We start from the raw sequence: 17,600 nt of genomic DNA on the forward strand, positions 1-17,600 counted from the left end.
GGTTATACATATACACATACATATATATCATTTCCCATTAAAAAAAAACCCAAGGCCTTCTTAAAGAAATGGATGTTCTAGGTCTGGGGCAGAAAATGTACAAAATGACACTATATGTTCATAGCAGTACTATTTATAATGGTACCAAACTAGAAACTACCCACAGGCTATGGAAGATAGAATGGACAATTCAACTGTGGTTTACTCCTACAATGGAACACTACACTATAAGGAGAAATGAGCAAACTATTACATCATTCAATAATGTGGATGAATCTCATAAGCATAATGTTGAGCCAAAGAAGCCCGACACAATGGAGCCTATACTCTATGATTAGGCCATATAAAATTCAAGAACAGGAAAAACGAATCTACGGTATTAAGTATCAGAAGAGCTATTACCTCTGGGAGGGCAAGGCAAGTATTGACTAGGGAGATATTAGCAATATTCTATATCTAGATTTGGGTGTTGATTATATAGATACGTTCACTTTTTGAAAATTCACCAAGTTGGACACAAGAATTTGTGCAATTTTTTGTATTTATGTTATACTTCAATAAAAGGTTAATTAAAAACAAAACAAAACATGAAGTAAATCTACATTGACATGGAAAAAAAAAACTCCAAAACATATTGTTGAGTGAAAAATAGGCAAGTTGCCCATCAATATAGAGAGTAAGATACTCTTCATATAACATTTCTATGTAGAAGTACTGTGATTGTTTTATGGCTTTTTAAATATTACATATACACATACCAAAAAAGTGATTAAAAAGATGATCAGCATCACTCTGGTGGGTATCTCTGGGAAAGGGAATCATTGGCAGCAGAGGAGCAGATAGAAAACACATCAAATCTTTTCTGTAACCATGAAAATTTAACATTACATGGCAAGAATGTTTTCATGTAATACTCATACAATTAAAAATAAATATTTCTAAAAGGCAGGATTGTTCTTAAATCCAATGTGGAAACACTTCTTTAAATAAGTCTAAAAACCAGAAACCTCTTTAAGCACTAAGCCATTAATGTGAAAATTTCACGAGTTCACTCACGCCTGCAAGACACCAAGGTTGTCTAACACAATTATTCGAAATTTGTTTTTTATACGTCCATATAGAATCAACCCTTTTATAAGACCATTCCATAATCTCACGGCCCACAAAACTTTGCTGACCCGCTCTGTGAATGGAAAGGTCCTATTGTCCCATTTTTTGTTTAAAACTTTTTCTGAAAATTTTAAAGTGTGTGTGTGTAAGCTTGGAAACCTATATTGCATCATTTATGTTTGTGTCTTTAGAAGGAATGTGCCACTCAACAAATCTTTCTTTAATAGTGTTCTTGAGAATAACTTTCATCTTTGCACACCGATAGGCAATCAATAGAAACTGTGTGCTGTAAATGTTCAAATCGGATCTATACTTTTGTCATTGGGATGTCAAGGACAAATTATCTCAGTTTTATATTTTACCCAAAAGTTTAATACAGTTAATCACCATCTCCAACCTTTACAGAGAGACGCACACACATCCACACACACAAATGAAAAGACAAGCAATATCAGCCACGTACTATAATAAAGGTGGCAGTAAGGTCATATTCTATTGCTCTGTCTTTCTAATGGGGCAAGATCTCTCAGAGTTCTAATACATTCCATTTTCTAGTAGTAAAAGGGACAGAATATGTACTGTCCAGTGAGGTGTCACATGAACTTCATTACAGAACTATGCAATCTGAGAAAATCCAAAAGAGAGTGAGCGACAAAGAAAGTGAGAGAGCATATTCTGTATACATTCATATAGAAACTCATATGACAAATATATCCGTAGTGAGAACTTCAATCATAAGAGTTATTGAGGAACATTTTCTCAGAAATGAGAACACAACACCACCTCAATGTTTTTCTTTTTAACAGCTAAGGAGATCAACTGCATGCTCTCTAAATAAGGCTTTCCACTAAAGATAACACCTCAACTTCCACAAGAAGAGAGTAGCTTTGTGTTTACCAGGAAGAAATATTATGGAATCTTCCTTTTAATGCTGTTTAAAATGTGAAATTATCTGTGAAACCTTCCACAGCTTTGGACCTTGTTATTTTAGAGATCAGCAAGGTGAACACTCTCAAATGAGGTACATGTTTTAGGCTTTGAGAACCCTGAGGCTCCAGGGCATTTACTGTAATAGGTTCATGAAATAAATGAATTGGGCTCAAATCCCACCGTTTCTTGAAAATGAATGTAATTATAAAAATTCAAAGCAACAAATTAAATGTGTTCGTATGTAATATCCATTTTTGAATCAGATTACCACCTTGCCTGTTGTGTCTATGCTAACTGATCAAACGACATTTTCTCAAACGTGAATTTCTCATCATCCTCAACAAAAACCCACTACGCGGCTTATTTCTGATACCACAAACAAAGACAATCCTTCTATTTCAGCATTATTCAAAGTACGTTAAAAAAAAAATACAAGGAAAATATCATGTGTTGTACCAAATACAGATTTTAAAAAGCTTCAAAAAAAAATCAAACTACATTTTCTGTTTCCTATGAATATGAATTCCATATCTTATAAAAAGAACTTAAATTGAAGGACCACAATATAATACCAGTTTTAGAGGTAGTTATATATACTAAAAAAAGAAAGGAGTCTCACTATTAATCACTTTGGTTAATAATCAAAAGCCCATTTTAAAACTTCCCCTTACTCAATTTCTTCAGCTTGTGACTCCACATTTTTATATTCTAAGTCATTCTTCCTTTTTACTTGTAATTGCTTATTAGTGAACTCAGATTATCTGTGTGGTAACAGACAGCTCCCTTGGAATTCTGGTTACATACCTAGAGCTGCTACTTTGATGATGATTGCTTGAACGTTAGATGATATCATCTCTCGGAGCAAATCTTCCTGGTTTCTTTGCCAAAGGTAAGCTAAAGGCTGGAGATTAAGCCTTTTACACCTATAACATAATTTTTAAAAAATCAGATGATATCTTAATGTTCTATACTTGGATCCATAGCAATTACTTTGATTTTAAACATACTGTTTCTCTCAAGGATTTTAGCATATAAAATACTTTTAAAAACACGTTTTGCATAATGAAGTTTATATATACAACATAAATATATTTAATTTCCATGGGCTATGCATAAACAGATAAAAATGAAATCTCCAGGCAGAGAAGAAATATTAATTTTAGTAAGACTCTAAGTTTAGAAATCTATGCAAAAAAGCTTCCAAATGCTAATGGATGTTTATTCTTGTTTTAGAACTTTCTTGGGTATCAAAATTGTGAAGCACAGGAAAATACATTTATCCTAATAAAATAATTATATATTGATTACATTTATAATACCTATGGTTATATGAATTATTCTTATCTAATAACTCTGAAATTTTTTTTAAGAATTTGACTCTGAGAGGGGGAGGGATAAATTAGAAGTATGGGAGTTAACAGATAAAAATTACTATACATAAAATAGATAAACAAGGGTTTACTGTATAGTACAGGGAACTATATTCAATATCTTGTAATAACCTATAATGGAAAAGGATCTGAAAAAAATATATACCTGAATCACTTTGCTGTACACCTGAAACTAACATACTATTGTAAATCAACTATACTTCAATAAAAAAAGAGAAGGTAAAATAAAGATATGTTAATACAAACAAAAAGAATTAAGAAAAAGCATAATCATAATGACAGCAAAAAAAAAAAAAGAATTCGACTGAGTGAAAAGAAAATAGTAAGAACAAAAAGTACATTCATTGAATACCTACTATGCTGCAGGTATTGTACTACATATTTTACATTATGTTGCTGTAGAAAGAATGCAGATTTTGGATTCCAGACAAATCTGAGTTTGAAACCTCCTTCTACACTCACTAGCTGCATGACTTTGACAAGTCAGAGCTAAGCTCCAGGCTTTTAGTTTCCCAGTTCATACATACGGACAAAAATATTTCCTTCCAAAGTTCTTGAGAAGATTAAAATATTAGAAAGTGAAGTCATTCATTATTCCTCTTTTCTTCACATTCCACATCCAATCTACCACAATGCAGAATATGACCACTCCTCACCAATACCACTGCTAACATGCTCGTCTGAGCCACCACTATCTCTCCTAACTTCTTCCCATTTCCATTCTTGCCCTTTTAAAATCAGTTTTCAATATAGTAGCCAGTGTGACCCTTTTAAAACATAAACGGATCATGGGATTTCTCTGCTCAGAACTCTCCCCATTACTCCTAGTAAATTAGACCTACATGGATCTCACCCTGGTTGGCTCTCATACCTCATCTCCCACTTCTCTCCTCTCACTCCAACCTGCCACCCCTGGCCTGCTCACGCTTGCCTAACACACTTGCCATGTTCCCTACCTTCCTCACTTGCTTTATGCCTTTGCTTAAATGTCACTTTCTCAGGGAGGACCCATTGATTAAAATTAATGTAGATAAATTGATTAATCGATTAAAAGTAATGTAGATAAAAAATGTAGTACAATACCTGGATAAAATAGGTCTTCAGTAAATGGTAGTCAGAGCCAAGTGCCTTGCTCAAGTCACAGAGTAAGTGGCTGAGATCAGATTTCAAATTAAAAAAACATATCTCTAAACCCCATCATCCCTAGTGTCAGTAAGGTTTCCTGGCTGACTACTCCAGCACACACTGAACTCTTTCTCAGATAATCCCACTACCTATTAAATGTACCACACGTTTAGTCATTTACTCATATATGGTCTTAGAAATATCACTCTTTTTTTCATGCACATATACCCTGACCTTCAAAGAAATCAAAATCTTCCTGAATGTAGAGACTTTTATCAGTATATAATTTACCTTTGTAAAATGTCCTGAGCACCTAAAGCAATGTGGAGGCAGTTAATAAATACAAAAATAATAAAACTGTAACTCTCCATGTAACACAAGCATTACAGTTTTTGCTGTCCTATCACCAATCTTTAATGCCTACTAATGAAACTTCTCTCCACCTTTTTCAGCTAAAAGGTTTTTTTTTGTTTGTTTTGAAAAAAATTTTATTCCTTCCAGGCCTTATTGCAAAATTCTTGATTGTTTCTTCGGTATCCCTGATCTTTTGGCTGTTTTTAGACTTAAGTCATACTTCTTTACCTATTTAAATTCTTTTAACAGTTTAAAATATCATGGCTGGGGCTTCCCTGGTGGCGCGGTGGTTGAGAGTCCACCTGCCGATGCAGGGGACACAGGTTTGTGCCCCGGTCCGGGAAGATCCCACATGCCGTGGAGCAGCTAGGCCCGTGAGCCATGGCCGCTGAGCCTGCGCGTCCGGAGCCTGTGCTCCGCAATGGGAGAGGCCACAACAGTGAGAGGCCTGCGTACCGCAAAAAAAAAAAAAAAAAATCATGGCTGAAATAAGCTTCCTCTGTAAATCACTATTGTATTTGAGCTTGTGACATCTATTAAGTGCTTCATACCTTGAAAATATAATGATGCAACACTAACTACAAATTGAAGATCAGCTAATTCAAAACTGAGTTTGTAGACCAACAGACTCCCAATAACACTGCTTTACAATTTTCAAGGATTATTACAGATGTGCTTTATGGTATATAATCTGGGCATCTTAAACCATGTGTTGAAGTGCACCTGAGACTGCATTTTGAGAAATAGCTTGAGTAATCAATGGGCCCTTCTCCCATTTAGATATTGCTATAAGGCAGCTTCACCTCAGGAGCACATTTTCATTCAGCTCCTTAAAGCTTTCATAAATAGATGTCAGCCCTATCTGCAGCTTGGCTACCCAGTGAACCATGTAGGTTTGAACTTATTCAAAAATAAAGATTTTTAAACAAAATAATTCTCAGAGAACATGACTTAAAACTTGATGAGAATAATATTATTTTTAACATATGGCTAAGGGATATGCAATCCATTTCCATCTATAAATCAGCTGTTCTCAAATGTAGGCAGACAGAATGTAAGGAAAACTTTTTCCAAATACACGTTTGACCTCCTCCCCCACTTCCACCTCCACTCTCCATTCTCCAGAGATCCTGATAGTCCCCCAAATATGAGATCATCATACTTCTTTTTGTTTATTTATTCTTTGCCCTGCTTTCCCTTCACTTACTTTTAAAATTCTATATATTTAACTGCCTTAAATTCATTGTGGAATTAGAGAGAAAATAAATAAAATAAAATATAAAACAAGTTTTCAAGTCTATTAATATGCAAGTTTTTAATGAGATAGTCAATATGAATGTTTCTTTGTCAAGAACATGAAACTATTACATAAATACAGCCCTTATCTTATTCTCATTTACCCTTTTAAATGGCAAAATCATTTATTTCTACGTCGAACTGTGCTCAAGATTAATAGTGAAGTCCTTATTTTCTGTTTTGCTAATATAATGACATGTAAAGTCTCTACACAATATTTATCCGAATAAATTAAAAATGAAAATTAAATTCATTTGTGGGTGTTTTGCCAAGCCAACGTTTAATAATCATTATTATTATTATTATTTTTAAAGATGTTGGGGGTAGGAGTTTATTAATTAATTTATTTTTGCTGTGTTGGGTCTTCGTTTCTGTGCGAGGGCTTTCTCTAGCTGTGGCAAGCGGAGGCCACTCTTCATCACGGTGCGCGGGCCTCTCACTATCGCGGCCTCTCTTGTTGCGGAGCACAGGCTCCAGACGCGCAGGCTCAGTAGTTGTGGCTCACGGGCCTAGCTGCTCCGGGGCATGTGGGATCCTCCCAGACGGGGGCTCGAACCCGTGTCCCCTGCATTAGCAGGCAGATTCTCAAACACTGTGCCACCAGGGGAGCCCTTATAATCATTATTTTCATCTGACCTTATGTTTTTTGAGTAGATCAAAGGAGTTGACTATTTCGGTACCTGTACAGACAATGTTTTACTAGTACTACATTGCTTGGGAGGTGGGGGAGATGGGAGGAGCAACAATCTAAAAATTCCTTTAAAGTTGAATGGCTTTTTATAGAAGTATTTCAATCTCATGAATATTTTTAGTCAAGAACTGAATTCTAAGGACCAAAGAAGAGATTTCTTAATACGTTTTTTAAAAAATATTACTGCACTTTTATTACAAATGATGATAAGATATTAAAAGGGTGTACTAATTCAAATAAGGAAAAATTGAAAATAATACTTTGACTTCAAAAAAATCTGTTTCAATTTTTTATTATAAATAATTTATTTTTCCTTATGGTAAGTAAGTAAGTTTTCTCATGTGTTGATACAAGGATAGAAAAAAAGTGAAAGTGCAACTTTTGTTACTTAGGGCAATACATTTAGTTTCATGGGGCATGTAGAATACCGTATCTATTTATTATTTAGATACAATTATCTATTTATTTATTATTGGGGTATAGTTGTTTTACAATGTTGTATTAGTTTCTACTGTACAGCAAAATGGAGTTCCCTGGGCTATAAAGCAGGTTCTCATTATTTATCTATTTTATACATATTAGTGTATATATGTCAATCCCATATTGATTTTTTATTTATTCACATTCTTAAAATACATAAACTTTAAAAATATAGGACAAATTAACATTTTCTTACACATTTTCTACTCGAACATGCTGATAGTCAGAGAGTATAGCACCTACTGATATTCCCTCTACTTCTTCTTTTTCCTGAAAATAAAGAAAAAAATATGATTAAAAAATAAATAACATGTGGCTCTGTATCATTTTTTAAAAATTATAAATGAAACGTGTTTCATTTAGAAGACCACCTTGAAACAGAATAACTTACTAGAAATGCAATCCACATTCAGAGATAAAGAAAGTATATTAAAAATATATATATTTAAGTCACCCTCTCAGCTCTGGGGGGAAATAATTATTCTTTTTACCTAAAATCCAAATAACTGGAGACCATTTTCCATGGAGAAGATAAAGGAAGCACTTCCAAAATATTTTCTCACTTGATATATTTTTAAAGATTCACTGATGTTTGATAGAAATTTCCAAGAAATTTCTATTTAAGGACAATGTATTCCCAGGTTGAGTAACTTTTTTTAAAAAAATTAAGCAACGGTATAAGTAGACAAAGGAATACAATGATTTTAATCCATATCTTAAAATGATTGACATAGGAGCATCCAGGAAGCAGAGATGATAGAGGCATTGCCTGTATAACAGTACAGAATAGTGGATAAAGAAATCTAGGATGAGAAGGAAGCAATGAATTATTATCAGTAGAGCTGAGAACATCTAGCAGTATATCCAGCAGAGTCCCCCAGGGATGAGGACTAGTCTATCCAACATAGCCATTAATGACATGGAGGAGAATGAAAATTCAAATATGATCAAGTCTACAGATGATACAAAGCTAGGATGGATTAAAAAGAAAAGAAAATCAATCAAGTACCTGGATGGATATGGACAACCTGGGGATTTGAAAGGACAGGTCTAAGATGAGATTTAATGTAAAGAAGAATAAAACAATACCCTTAAGGAAGAATCACACACAACACAGGTATAAACTAGGGAAATGTTATCTAGAAAACAGATATGAAGAAAGTGACTGGGGGGTGATTACTAATAACAAACTGAATAGAAATTCTCTGAATAGGCATAAAAGAAAAGTCATCCTAGCCTATGGAGTACAGAAGAAAACTACTTCAGAGAGATGACTTCATTATTAACACTGGTCTTTCCAAACTTGGAAACCTACAAAAAAGAACAATAGTGTTTCACATAAAAATAAATGTAATACTTGGAGACATTCTAAAATAACCCCGAAATGTCCTAAAATGATGCCATAATAAATAAACAAAAATGCACAACAGGAATCTCTCATGTCTTTGAAGATAAAGCCAATTTAAAATTTCCCCTCTAAAATGACAGAGAAACATCTTCCCAAACCTCCCCAAAATAAAATGATTCTTTCTATTAGATAAGGATTCCAGGAAAAGAGCTATTTCCTTTGCCTTCCTATTTCAGCAACTTTGTGAGAACATTTGCTTGTAACCTTTCCCTAACCTTCCTAGCCATTTTCTTTTCATAAAAGTCATTGTATTACTAGAAAAAAGCATGGCATAGTGATCCTCATTAAATGCAAATATGGCATAGGATCATAGAGTAGTGAATAATGTTATCAAAAATCAAAATTTTAGTTATATTCTTTTACCATATATTGTTTAACTGCCAAAAGAAAATATAAGGTACTGAATAGTATATGTGTGTGTGTGTGTGTGTGTGTGTGTGTGTGTGTGTGTGTGTGTGTGTGTGTGTGTTTCTCTATAGATCATGAAAACAAACACAAGTCATTGGTGTTTTTCTTTCTAAACTAAGTCAAGCCACTGTTAAAATAATAATTGGCATTTACTCTCCACTTAAAATGTGTTAATGTTCTATAATTCTCATTTAATGTTCACTACAACCCTAAAATAATTATTTAATTCTTCTTAGTCTACATGCATTGTGAACATTGAGTAATATAATACAGATAAGTAACAGTGACTAGCATCTAGTGAGCACTCAGTAAATATTTTCTTCTGTCATTATCATAATCTTTGTTATCAATAATACTACTTTTATAACTACTTCTGTTACTACTTCTACTATTACTACTACTGACCACCACCACCACTACAACTAGATAAAGGCCTAACTTGACCAACAAAGCCCTTCATTCCTGGGCTTTATCTCTTGCTCATTATCACTTTTTAACTAGCTTACTAACCCATGATAGTTAATTTTATGTATCAACTTGACTAGGCTAAGGGGTACCCATTGCTGGTAAAACATTATTTCTCTGAGGAAGTTTCTGGAAGAGATTACGATTTGAATTCGTAGACTGGGTAAAAAAGATTGCCCTAACCAATGCAGGTGAGCATCATCCAACCTGTTGAGGACCTGAATAGAACAAAAAGATAGAGGAGGGGCACATTTACTCTCTGCTTGAGCTGGGACATCCATTTTCTTCTGTCCTCAGACAACAGTGTTCCTGGTTCTTGGGCCTTTGGACTCAGAGTGGAATTTACAACACTGGCCCCCTTATTCTCAGGCTTTTGGGTTTAGACTGGAACTATATACTACCAGCTTTTTAGGTGTCCAGCCTGCAAATGGAGAGCATGGGACTTCTTAGCTTCCATAATCAGATAAGTTAATCCCTCAAAATAAATCTCTTTCTATATATCTTTATATATCCTATTGGTCCTGTTTCTCTGGAGAACTCTGACTAATACATAACCCTTGACAACCAACTCTACAGTCCAGTCACAAATGTTTCCAACCTAGTGAGCCCTGAATAATCCAAGGATAAGTAAGACTTCTGTTGAATCCTTAATCATTCAGAACATACTACTAATTTTGAAGTGAGACCTATAAAAGATAAAAATCTATCACACAGTCAATCTACTCTGCGGAAAATACAAAGCTAAGCTCAGGTCCCACCTGAGCTACCAGACTACCAGAATAAAAGGTGTTATACCGAGGCAGCATAAAGACATAGCCAAATAAATCACCCTGTGACATAACTGAAATAAAAATAAATGTGCTGCAGGGACTTCCTTGGTGGTCCAGTGGGTAAGACTCCACGCTCCCAAGCAGGGGGCCCAGGTTCAATCCTTAGTTAGGGAACTAGATCCCACAGGCATGCCACAGTGAAGATCCCGTGTGCCACAACTAAGACCCTGTGCAGCCAAAACAAATAAATATTTTAAAACAAACAAACAAACAAATAAATGTGCTGCAGAAAACAGTTAATATAGAATCTGAGACCCAGAAATTTGACCAGATTCGAACCAACTTCCCATGATCAATCCCATGCCCACTAAGCAACCTTAGGTTGCCTTGTTACTGTCAAACCCAGAAAGATTATGCTAATCCATAAAAACAAGCATTCTCATCCACTCAACAAAAATGGTCTACATTATAAATCAACAAACTGGCATTCAAGCCTATACATTAGTCTTAAATGAATTTGGTCTGTATTTGTCTATACTAAAGAGACTGATAACTTCTTGGTACATTGTCAAAATCAAGTCTCTAGTCTGGAGAGCTATACCACAGTACTCACCAAAGTAATATTTCCAAGCTTAACCAGCCATGTAACCTCTTCTAACAATAATGCTAATTGTCATGTCATCATTCTTTAATGGTTCACCTAATATTAAAACATGTAACCAAAAATGTTTTATATGTCCATACTATGTACCAGTTTAATAAATAAGATTAGCTCTACTGTTGGGAGATTAAGGCACCAAAACTAAGTAATAAAGAAAGTGATATGAAAGCAAAAAGTTGGGGAAGGTTTCACAGAAGTAGACTTCAGGGCCTACTCATCAAGGATATATTTGATTTTGTTGAGAAAGGAAAGAAAGGTAGTAGGGAACAATTCAGACAGAGTGAAGAATATGAACCAAGGCAACAAAATAAAGTGTTTGGCATATTAGGAGGCGGTCAGCAGTGTGGGGTAGCTGGAGCTGAAAGCACACATCAAGAAGTGGAAGGAAAAAGGATGGAAAAGCAAACTGGGATCAGATTGGTCAGAAATGTGGCTTGCATCCTGAAGGTAACAGAGAACCCTTCCCTGTAGAAAATTTTTTCTGACCAACTCCTGCGGTACAATTCACATACAATAAACTGCATCTATTTAAAGTGCACAATTCAGTGAGTTTTGACAAACCCACACCCCAGTGAAACTGCCACCACAATCAAGATTACTGATTACTCCCAAAAGATACCTTGTGCCTCTTTGCAGCCCAGCCCTTCCCCTTTACTCCTGGCTTTATACAATTACTGATCTGTTTTATGTCAGTATACATTAGTTTACATTTTCTGTAATGTTATATAAATAGCGTCCTACAATACGTATTCTTTGTTTCTAGCTTCTTTCACTCAGTGTGATTTTGAGGTTCATCCATGCTGTATGTGTACCCATAGTTCATTCCTTCGATTCCATTTTAATCCATTGTATGGATATGCCACGTTTGTTTATCCATTCACTTGTTGACAGATATTTGAGTTTAAGGTTCTTATGAATAAAGCTATGAATGTTACTTTATGGCTTTGTGTTAATATATGTTTTCACTTTTCTTGAGTCACTAAAGAATTTAACAAGTGAGATATGATATTTATAAATAAAAAGATAAACGTGGCGACAGTGTGAAGGATTGACTAGAGAGTAGAGAAACAGAAGAAGGAGCCTAATCTGAAAGAACTGAAGAATGGAGATAAGAGGACAAACTCCAAAAATGATTTAGAGACAAAATTAGTAGGACTTGTGAACAGTGACAAGAAGCACACATGAAGCATGGGGCCAATGACTGTAATTTAAGTGACTATTAACTGAGAAAGGAAATATAGGTCTTAAAAGAAAATACTGAGTTTATTTAGCAACGTACGTGTTGTGTTCAATTTGTTCGCTAGGTATCCAAAGTAGATAAGACCATTAGGTATATTGAGTACAGTCATCCCTCCATATCCATGGGTTCTGCATACATGGATTCAACCAACAGTGGATCAAAAATATTTTTTAAAAAATTTTCTAGAAAGTTTCAAAAAGCAAAACTTGAATTTGTCACACACTGGCAACTATTTATAGAGCATTTACATTGTATTAGGTATTATAAGTAACCTAGAAAGGATTTAAAGTATGGTAGAATGTGCATAGGTTATACGCAAGTACTGTGTCATTTTATATAAGACACTTGGGCATCCTCAGATTTTGGTATCCACAATGGGGTCCTGGAACCAATCCCCTGTGGATACCGAGGGATGACTATACTCTGGTGCTCAAGAGAGTATAGAGAAAGATGGGGGTGCTGTCAGCATGTAAGAGAACTGGAAGCCACAGGAGCAAACAAGAACCTCAAGAAGCAGGACATAGAGTGAGAAGAGGGTGAAAAGAGGGCTCAATGTATGACCCTGAGGGTGCAGTGACTTGTAAGAAAAGAAGGAGAAGGAAAATTCAGTGAAGACACTGAGAAAGAGTGGCCAGGATAATAAGAGACACCACCGGGATAGAGTAATGGTGTGTGCACAGAATTTTGTTAAAATTTCTTAGCAACCCTTATAATGTTTATCTACCTTGGAGCAGGGTTGAGGTTAGTAACGAATATAAATGATTAATGACATTATGTGCTGCTGTTTCTGGTACTCAGTGATGCTACTGTTGATTTTAATATTTCCTGAGTTGAACTTACACATCCATCATCAATAGTGATAATGGCCTCAGCTAAACAGTTTCCACTTGTGTCTGGAAGTCCCTGTGGCTTAGTAATGTGCCAGACTATTTAGGGCCCAGGCCCTTGTCTCTAACTTCTCTATTACTGACATTACTAATTTTTATTTTTGCCTTCTTTGTTCTTAACTACTTTATGACAGGAATATAATTTAATACGTGTTCAACTCTCCAAATTCTCTGAATTGTGTTGAATTTAGCAATAGATACTCATTAATTGATTAACCATATTTATTTTACTGAGGGTCTGAAATTTATTCGTTGAAGAATTTGGCAATAATATGTGTCAAGTGTTGTGTTCTTGCTTTCATTAAACATCGACAACTTTCCCCTCAGTGGTCATAACCAATTTCCTAATTGTAAAATATTGTAAAATACAGTGGTTCTGTTGAACTTTCTACAGAATTTGGTACTATGTATACAAGAAAGAACACAAGTATGGTTGGCAGACAGGCCTTAAAGGCTGGTTATTCTACTTACCAGCTATGACAACCTGAATAGGTTAATGTCTGTGTTCTCACATATTAAATAAGGTTAATAATATTTTGGATTGTTATAAGGAATAACTGAGATAATATATACAAAGCCCCTAGCACAAATCTTGGTATATAATAGGAACTTGGTAATATTGTTACTTTATCTTACTTTTTCATCAAAATTCTGTTTCTATGCACACACCATTGTTGTGTCTCATTATCACGGCCACTCTTTCTCAACATCTTTACTGAATTTTCCTTCTCTTCCCCTCTCTTCTTACAAGTCACTGAACCCTCAGGGTCATATACTGAGCCCTCTTCTCACTCTATGTCCTGCTTCTTGAGGTTCTTGTTTGCTCCTGTGGCTTCAAGTTCTCCTACATGCTGACAGCACCCCCATCTTTCTCTATTCTCTCTTGAGCATCAGAGTACAGTTGTCCCTTCGTATCCACAGGGATTGGTTCCAGGATCCCACTGTGGATGCCAGAATCCAAGGATGCTCAAGCCTTTTACATAAAATGGTGTAGTATTTGCACATAACATATGCACATTCTCTCACATACTTTAAATCTTCTCTAGATTACTGAAAATACCTAATACAATGTAAATGCTATGTAATAGTTGTAAATACAATGATCAGATTAGCTAAGCAGACATCACAAGTTTATTTGTTGCTTAGATCACTCTTTTTTCCCAATTCTGTCAATGTGAAACACACCTGCAAGACTGCTGGGGAGCTAGTCCAGGCAGCTACTGACCTACCTCACCAATCATAACAATAGAGAGTTCACTTGCAAAAACAGACACATACTCAGAAACTGGTACAAAACACAACTTCATTATTACTATTTCTACACCTACTTGTGTGCAAAAGGGCAGTTATACCAAGGATTTATTCAGAAAGAGCAAATATATCAATATATCAACACTCTATTTAAGAATCCAAGGTCAACCATGCTTCTCAGAATACATTTTAACTTCTGGAGACCAGAAATAGACCAAATTGTATAATGCTTACTTCTGAATAGTAATTCATTTTTCCTATTTCATTTCCAACTTTATACTTCCTCAAATATTTTACAACACGTGTACTACTTTTCAATTAGGGTGAAAGTTATTAAAATCCACATATGCATTGCACATACTCATCTCTTATCCTATGTGCTGGTAAGCTAGCAGACAAAATTATTCATGTATTTATTATACAGTAATTTATAAAGGCCTATTGTGACAGGTCCTATACCAGGAAGTATGAAACACATTTGAAAACAGCACAGTTGCTAACCTTAAGAAGTTAAAATCTAGTGGTGAGGGATGTGGCAGAATGGACAAATTAAGTAAAATAAGTGACATTAGTCCATATAGAGCATAATGGACCACAAAGGAAAGAATTCTTGCTGGGGGAATGATATTAGAAAATACTTCTTAAAAAAAAATTATACTGCAAATACTCAACAGTCAAAAATGTTGATTCTTTGTCCTTGACCATAAGAAAATAGATAACAGCTCCTTCTACTGTCTTCCTCTACCCTCCTTCATATTGCATTTATGTACAAAATCCACCAAGTATTTTTTCTTCAAAGAAATAAATCTGGATCTAAAAAGAAATACATACAATTTATTAGCTAACCAATCTACATAATACTAATCATTTATCTCCATTTGGTATCCGATTGTGTGGTTCCATCTTCCATAGAAAACAGCAATCAATAATCATCAAAAATATATGACCATGTCTATCTGTCAAGGCCATGGGGAGGGTCCTGTGCCAGCCTGGCACCTTTCTTCTGTGGCTCCTGGGATGCTCACTGCTTTTGGCCTGGGCCTAGATCCTCAGAAAGCCAGAGTCCTCTGCTGGGTGGACAGCTGCCCTGAGGGCTCCACGAAGCTCCTGTGAGCCCAGCCCAGGCCTGGCCCTAGAAGTCCAAGCCTTTGCACCAGGCAGGGAGCTGCATCAGATTATGAGGGCCTGCCCATATAAGTTTATAACCTAGTCCTAAAGCCTTATTAACTACTAAATCTTATTGACTTCTCTTAAAATCAATACCCTAAGGTATCAGGAACACAAGGATAGCAACAGGCTTCCACTCTGAAATGTACTTGATGTGTCCTCACGCAAAACTCTACCATATAACAGTTAAAGGGCACCCAATATAGAGATTGGGATGATGAAGGCATTCAGTCATATGGTAATAGCGATAATTACAAGAAATTTAGACCCAAATTAGATTTATTCACTCAATATTCACTTATTTTCATAATGAAGAGTTGATTCACAAAGCCAACAACATAAACTTTTTAAACAACTTTTAAATTACAGCTTATATAAATGAGGATTATTATTTTTTATGTTTTTTAAACAATTCCAGCTCTATTGAGTATAATTGACAAATAAAATTGTAAGATGTTTAAAATGTGCAACGTGATGAAAACAAGCTGTCCCTTTTTACAGATGAAAACTAGGCCTACTTATTCCAAAGATGAGAAGATATGCAGCTTGCATTTATTGGGGATATTATTTTCTTTGAAAAATGCCTCAGTTACCAGTATTATTCTGTTAATGAGTTCCTGCCTGTTGAGAAAAAAATGAACTGCTGAATTCAAAATGTTTTTCATCTGAAAGGCATTCTAACATTTTTAATATGAACCATTCATTAAAGAAGCACACTTGCATTATAGCTCTGAGTGGCGATACTTGGACTTATGGCAGCATGACATTATTAAATAAGAAACATTTATGAATGTCAATGATATTCTGGGGACTGGATAACTAAACAAGAAATTTATGTGGCCAGTAAAGCACTAGATGATTTTTCCTTAAACTTCTAATTCTTCACTTTAGTAGAATTAGACCAGTCCAGGTTAGTAAAAATAACCACAGAAATGAATATTCTTTTATATGAAATAATTCTGAAAGTAACACTGAGAATTTCCAAGTGATATATTCAGGCGTCTGACTAAAATTTTTGTTTGACTTGTTATTGTTTTTCTTAGCATCATCAATATAAAATATTTCCAAAATGGGAAACGATCACCATCTGGAGTTCTTCCATTAAACAGTGAGCTCATGACAGGTCACTAATTTGTAGCATTACTGTTTCCCTTTGTGAACTTTCTCAGTTAAATAGGGAAAAATTTGTTAAGGCTGGAAATTAAATGACAAAGAAACTGCAGAAAATCATAATCATTTGTCATTTATTTCCATTTTAAAACGAATGTGTATTCTTTTACTTTTGAGTCTCCATCTGAGTTGCAACAGTATGACACTCCTAGTTTGTAATAAATCAGTCGTTTGCTACAGAGAGTGTGGTGTGTTCCAACCTCAATGGACTTAGAGATTGCTGGTCATCCTAGACCAAATTCAACCTGAAATGAAACTGAACAGAAGTCTAGAACTACAATTATTTATTATTTTTCCTTTAGTTTCCCAAGAATATTCATCTTGCTAACAAGAAAAGTAACATTTTGAGGACTTCTGTGAAACTCTAACAACAACATACATAAATAAATAAAGGATTAAATTGTTCATCTTTGCTGGAAGAATAAAGAATCAAGAAGTATTCATTTCTAAACAAACAAGTTTGGTAGAAGGTGTTTAATCTGTTTAAAAGCTGCTTTCTGAACTCATTTTCTATGCTCTTAAGAAAACTTCCTTTGATTAGAGATAACTTTTAAAATGCAACTTATATAAATGGGGATTATTATATTTTACATGTTTTTTAATTATTCCAGCTTTATTGAGGAATAACTGACAGGTAAAATTGTAAGATACTTAAAATGTTCAACATGATGATCCATATTATTGTGAAAGGATTCTGACTTAACACATCTATCACCTCACATATTTAACTTTTTTCTTTCTTTCTTTTCATTTTGGTAAGAATATTTAAATCCTACTCTCAAAGCAAACTTCAACT

At 34.8% G+C, this 17,600-nt stretch overlaps 1 protein-coding gene across 3 annotated transcripts in view; it reads right to left on the reverse strand.

Moving 5' to 3' along the window:
- DPH6 (diphthamine biosynthesis 6) overlaps positions 1–17,600 on the reverse strand; it is a 179,114-nt gene that overhangs the window by 65,164 nt on the left and 96,350 nt on the right. For all 3 annotated transcript variants that reach the window (XM_073800713.1, XM_019935259.3, XM_073800714.1), the window contains exons 4-5: positions 7,574–7,647; positions 2,845–2,963 (exon numbers count right to left, since the gene is read on the reverse strand). In XM_073800713.1, the coding sequence (XP_073656814.1) occupies positions 2,845–2,963; positions 7,574–7,647 (193 nt within the window). The remainder of the gene's footprint in view (positions 1–2,844; positions 2,964–7,573; positions 7,648–17,600) is intronic.

Source organism: Tursiops truncatus, chromosome 2, assembly GCF_011762595.2.
Source record: "Tursiops truncatus isolate mTurTru1 chromosome 2, mTurTru1.mat.Y, whole genome shotgun sequence".
Lineage (NCBI taxonomy): Eukaryota > Metazoa > Chordata > Mammalia > Artiodactyla > Delphinidae > Tursiops > Tursiops truncatus.